The 6000-nt window shown below is 36.1% G+C and overlaps 1 protein-coding gene across 1 annotated transcript; it reads right to left on the bottom strand.

The window, feature by feature from the left end:
- Positions 1 to 1535: 1535 nt before the first annotated feature.
- LOC129890203 (protein KINESIN LIGHT CHAIN-RELATED 1-like) lies at positions 1536 to 6000 on the bottom strand. Its single transcript, XM_055965765.1, has 3 exons — positions 5135 to 6000; positions 3021 to 3929; positions 1536 to 1913 (listed from the first exon to the last, which is right to left on the bottom strand). Exons 1-3 carry the CDS (start codon positions 5806 to 5808, stop codon positions 1679 to 1681), a joined length of 1818 nt encoding a protein of 605 aa, XP_055821740.1. The 5' UTR covers positions 5809 to 6000; the 3' UTR covers positions 1536 to 1678.

Genomic DNA, 6000 nt, shown 5'->3' on the forward strand with positions numbered 1-6000 from the left:
GAAAATTGCATGAGATCATATAAAAAGACAAGCAACACGACATATTTAAGAATATTGATCATTTACGTACAACAATCTTATGTATGTCATCTTCTTTTTTAACTTGTAATGATTCATTATCTGTAATTCAGTGAACTATATAAAGAATTTGGGATAAATAAACAAAAAGGTTTCATGTTTGAAAGACGAGACCGAAGTGCATAGATAATTTCGAAACCACAATTTGAAACATATTTGTAGTGCATAAAAATTTGCAAGTCTATCTAATTCAGAACAACTTTATATGGATGAATTTCAATTTGTTTGACTCAAACACCACACATCTGAAGTTGTTTGTGGAAGAGGTAAAAATAGTTTTTAAAATTAGATACAAATTAAATAGCGACATCAAGGCTAGCCCGTGAAAGTTTTACCCGAAGGGATGGCCTAACATAAATAATTGCATAGGCTAAGAAATTGAATACGATGGGCTTTCTTGTACCCATCAAGGCTTAGGCCTATTACACATGGGCCTTCCGCAAATAAAAATGTTTTGGGCCAAAATTAAATGTTGATGGGCTTTCTTGTACATGTCCAAGTAGCCCAAGTAGAACCAGTCAACAAATCCATCTTATCATATGGACTAAAGAGTAACTTTATGAATCTTTAGGTACCAAACTTGTTATTCTTCTGAAAATAGCAACTTGTTCTGGTGTTTCTGCTGGTGTCATAGAACTTTACAAACTACAGAAGAACATTTATTGAGTTGCAGGTCATTTATTATTGCTAAATCCTTGCAAGTTGCAATGTTGCAACCTTCAAAGTCTATCCAACAAAAAACGTAGAGTTAACGATAAAAAAACACAATTAAACTAACATTGTTTCCGGAGTTCCATACATCAGTTATGTATTTAGTTACACAATTAAACTAACATTGTTTCCGGAGTTCCATACATCAGTTATGTATTTAGTTTGACTTATACGCACCCATTGTCGATTGTAAGTAAATATTTGGCCAATTCAGAATTGAAGCATGTTTTAATATGAAAATAGAGATAATTCAAATAGATAAAGAGAATAATGACTATTTAAAGTTGGAGACTCCGGAAAAAAAAATTATAATTTTGATGTGTTTTTAATCATTGACTTAAAATAGAACTTCCCTTTTAATCAATTTGAAATAAATTATCCATCGACTAACAAAACAATGAAAATCAAAAGAGCAAACACTATTCAGGCCCCATGACAATCATCAAATTCTCGGAATCACCTAAAGCAAAACATGCTGAAATTCGACATCTCAAAAATTCAAAACCATAGCAGAAACAGTTTTTAACTCCCCCATTCATGACAATTACCTTCTTCCAAGAGATGAATTAAGGGTCACACAAAATTGGAAAAAAAAATAATGGAATGCTACTATATAAAAAAAAAATCTATATATATAGATATGGATGCTTCATTTCTAGTTGCATATAAATTCACTTTCCTGGAATGTAGGAGAGAAAGAGGGGGGGGAAAGAAAGTACTGCACTTTTGGCAGAACACCTTCAAAATCACACCAATAACCAATTGAACAATGACGAAAATGAATAACAATGGCAATTCAAATGGACAACAAACAACATGCCTCACAAATTACAGATTAGCTCTATACATGAACTTCTATGTTACAGAAAATGCATTCCAATTTACACAATCAACTTCTAAACCCAAAGGCGGACCACTTCCTTGAGGTCTCCTTCTTTGTCGTTTTAGAACTGGGATCGATAAGGTTCTCAAGTGACTTTGCCTTTTTGTTGCGAGATTTGCCTGCTTCTTTCAATAACTCGGCCAGCCTTTTCTTCTCATCGTCGAAATCAGGATTTGCAGTTCCAAGTTTCTCTTCTCTCAATTTAAGAACATACTCCAGAATTTCAATGGCATCTTCAACTCTGGAATACATAAGACAGAAATAAGCTGAACATCACAAAGCAGTTGAAAGGAAGGTACCATTGAAGTAACTCTGTGCGCATGTCCCTCTCAAAATACTAACTGAATTGGTATTTGTTGAGATCACACAACTGAGCAATTTATCTTGCTTTCATAACTGACATAAAATAAATCTCTCCCTTTCTTTCTTCAATTTTGTTCCCTTTTAGACAAGTTGAATAGAATCACAGTAACAACAATGGACATAACCTTCAACCCATGCACCACACACACGTGTTCCATGTGGAATGAACATGGCATAATAAATCTCTAAACAGTTATGTCTTAAAAATACAATCAGAATAGTCATATATCAATGAAGATGCTTATAGTGGTAATGATACTTTAAATATATGCATGTCTCATAGCAAGGCATGTATATTGTACATATGTTCATTTGATTTAAAGTTTGAACATTGGCAGCAAAGAGAGCTAAGCAGATGAACTTCTAAAAGTTACAGATCATCATATATTTATATATGTTTGAGTATGTATTTGTCTTCAAATTAAAGTACTATATATGTCGCTAAGGTAGCATCAAATTTGCAAGATTTTCCAACTTCAACTTACAAGTTGTTACTTTCTTGTATGTTTTGATTTTTATTTTATAGTACAAAGAAAGTCCAAGAATATATGTACCATTTAAAATTTATCATTTGCAATATAAAATTTTTGTATCAAGTATTTTGGATAAACATCCCCAGGGACTAGTCAAGAAAAAACTGTGGCTGCTGTAAACTTTTTTCATGAAACTATTGATTGGTGATAAGTTAACACCCCATAGAATAACATCCATTCTTTGAGGCAAGAGGGAAAGAAACTGAAAATACAGAAATTGTGATATGCCTTAATTTTCTAGTCAAAAATCCAGCAGAAGAAACATGATACCATAAGCACTAAAGAGCTATTATAAAAAATGCTTCTCAAAATGAAAGCTAATCAATCAGGGGATGATTAATTTCCAAATGTTACAAAAAGGAGTACGTATCAATGCATTTTTAATAAATTAGTGGATTAATTAGCAAGGTTCATCCAAGTACTTAAGGCAATATATTTAATTATGACATTACCTTCCCAATGCATCATAAGTTGCTGCAAGATTGCTATAGACACCAAGGGTATCTTGATGACAAGGACCACACTCTTGTTCCAGAATCCGTCTTGCTTCTTCAAATAATTCAGCAGCCTCGTCTATTTTGAACAACTGAACAGAAGAGAGTCCCATCTGATTCAAAACAACCCCAAAGAAGGCTGACTTCCTCTCACCGCCAGCCCTGAGTTTTGCTACAGCATTTTCAAAGGAGCTGTGTGCCTCTTCATATCTTCCAACCATATAAAACATAACTCCCATCCGTGCTTCAATGCCAGCAATTGTACTTTGCTGCCCTGGTTTATCCTCCAAAAGTTTCATTGCCTTGAGCAGGAGTTTCAGTGCCTCCTCAGGTTCATTAAATAACTCATAAATAGCTGAAATTTCCGTCAATCCACAAGCAATCTCTTCTGCAGTCGTTCCAGGCACAGGCTTTGCATATATTCTCAAGGCATTTTCACAATAGGATCTGGATTCCCTCAGTTTTCCTGTCTTATAGTATAGGTCAGCAAGCCTTACAAAGACAGATGCAACTGAGGGATGGTTGTCACCCTTAGACGATTTGAAAACAGTAAGTGCCTTTTGATAGGAGAAGACAGCCTCATCAAAACGAGACAGAGACAAGTAGATGTTCCCAATACTAACATCAATAGCTGCAACCTCGTTTTCCTGTGCATTAGCAATCATAGCCATGCTTGCAAGTACAAGGTGTTCAAGGGCTGCCTCGTAATCACCTTTAGCCTCACATATGAGAGCCATTAAACGACGATCAGCTGCCTCTTCAAGAGAAGCTGGTGGACTGTGGACACGATGGATTTCCAGTGTTTTCTTGCACAAATTCTCCGCTTCATCAAATTGCATTGCCTGAACATGGGCTTCGGCCAAGTACCTGCATAATTTCCAATTCAGTTGCCTCAGTTAGAGCCTAAGAATCACATAGATAATTGCCAATTAAAAGCTGCAAAGATGAGTGTTACACAAACTAGGTAATGTAATAAGAATGGTTATTTAGGCCAGTGAACTTAAAGCAGCCATATTGAGCAGATCAAGGTCATCCCAGTGAAATAGTTACATTGATGATTTTCTTTATAAACAGCAATCATGAACATCCAACAGTGTAATATAATTTCATGGCTTACTTTACTAAACACCTATCAATACGTAATTCTCACTGAATACTTTAAAGAAATTGATCTCTTTGAGTCTTTAAAAAATGTTGAATATGTTTTGAGGGAAACAAACATAGACTAACAAAAGAGCACAAGCCATGCATCTTAAATGTGTAAATTAATGTGACACAGCTCAACCCCCCATGAATTGCCAGAATCTGCTTCAAAATATACCTAGCAACAATGAGTATCCCTTAGTTCTGATAGTTAATCCCCCACTACCATCATAACACCTAGCCACCAATGAGTATTGAGTACTGCCTTTGCCAACATATAGTTTATATTAAGTGTCAGTTTCACTTATAAGAAAATTTATAAGGAAAAAGAACATGATTAATGCCAATTAACAGATAACATGTGAAAAGAACAGTATAAGACATATGGCCAACGTTAAAGGCCTAGAGCCACCACTAAGTGGGTAAAGAATAGCAAAAGCAAGAACCTTTATTTCAGAAAGACAGAGTTTGTAGAAAATCACATGACTATCCTCTATAAGTACACAAAAAGTTTTTTCTTATAGAAAGAACATTATACTAAAATTGGACAAGTTGGATGAATTATTAACCTCAATCAGATGGATCTGCTAAATGGACTTCCTAAAGAACCAATTCCATTCCCGGAAAATGCATCTCTATCCAATTTGACACAGATAATCAGATAGGAATTACACAAGTAAGAATTGCATTACATTTGCCACTGTTTTCTACTGATAATATTTCATCTGAATCCTAATAATGCTTCAAATGATAATAGCTTTCATAGTATAAACACAGCTTAAATCTAAAGAAGTGCAATATGCATTACATATAAATTGATACAGTTAAACAGTATCAATTGGCCAGCTATAAGAATCCTTTATCTATGTTCCGCCCTACAATTTCATATAAAAAGGAACAAAGAGACGTTATGATAATTGATAAATTACCTGCAAGTCTCAGCTACTCTCGGATCTGTATCTCCTAAAGCTTCCATTTGTATTTTCAAACCGTCCTTGTAACATTCAATCGACCGATCCAACTGTCCAAGCATGGAATGAGTATCACCAAGCTGCATATACCCTGAGAACGCCGCAAGCGCATGATCTGCACCTTTTGAAACTTCCGGCACTTTAATCGCCGTTTCCAGCACCGGAATCGCCTCTTCAAACCTTGCCAAACTACAATAAATAGCTGCCACAACATGGAGGCTCATAGCCAGATCCAAACTAGGCTCACCGTCAACCGCACACTTCTCAAACGACTTCGCAGCTCGTAACGCATAATCCAACGCCTTATTCGGTCCCTCGCCGGAAGCAATCGTATCACGTGCTAACTTCAGCAGGAACGGTCCTAGATCGGGATTGTCAAGAGACGACTCGTCAATAACAACCTTTTCCGGCGGAGATTTCTTCTTCCCTGAACTCCGATCCGGTGATGGCTTAGCACGTGAAGTTGAGGGAGACGGTGAAGGAGGTCTTCTCGGCACAGGTGAATTGCTCTTCGGGTTAACGGGTTCGGATCTGTCCGAACTTGTTCCGACCCGAGCATTAGTCTCCTCCGGAACTGAGATTCTCAATGGCGGAGCCTCCGGTGGCGTCTTGACGGAAACTATACCTGGCATTGTTAATTGATTAATGTTAAAGGATTTCAGGTAGAATTCAAGGTTTATATATATGGTGATTTTTGGGAGTTATAAAGAAGGAAATTAATTAAGGATTAATGAGGTAAGATGTGATTAATTAAGAGATTAAAACTTAGCAACGTATTTTTCAAGTGTTAGTTGAGAAACAGTTGAAGAAGAAGGTACACAGTG

The sequence above is a fragment of the Solanum dulcamara genome, chromosome 5 (assembly GCF_947179165.1).
Source record: "Solanum dulcamara chromosome 5, daSolDulc1.2, whole genome shotgun sequence".
NCBI classification, from domain to species: Eukaryota; Viridiplantae; Streptophyta; class Magnoliopsida; order Solanales; family Solanaceae; genus Solanum; species Solanum dulcamara.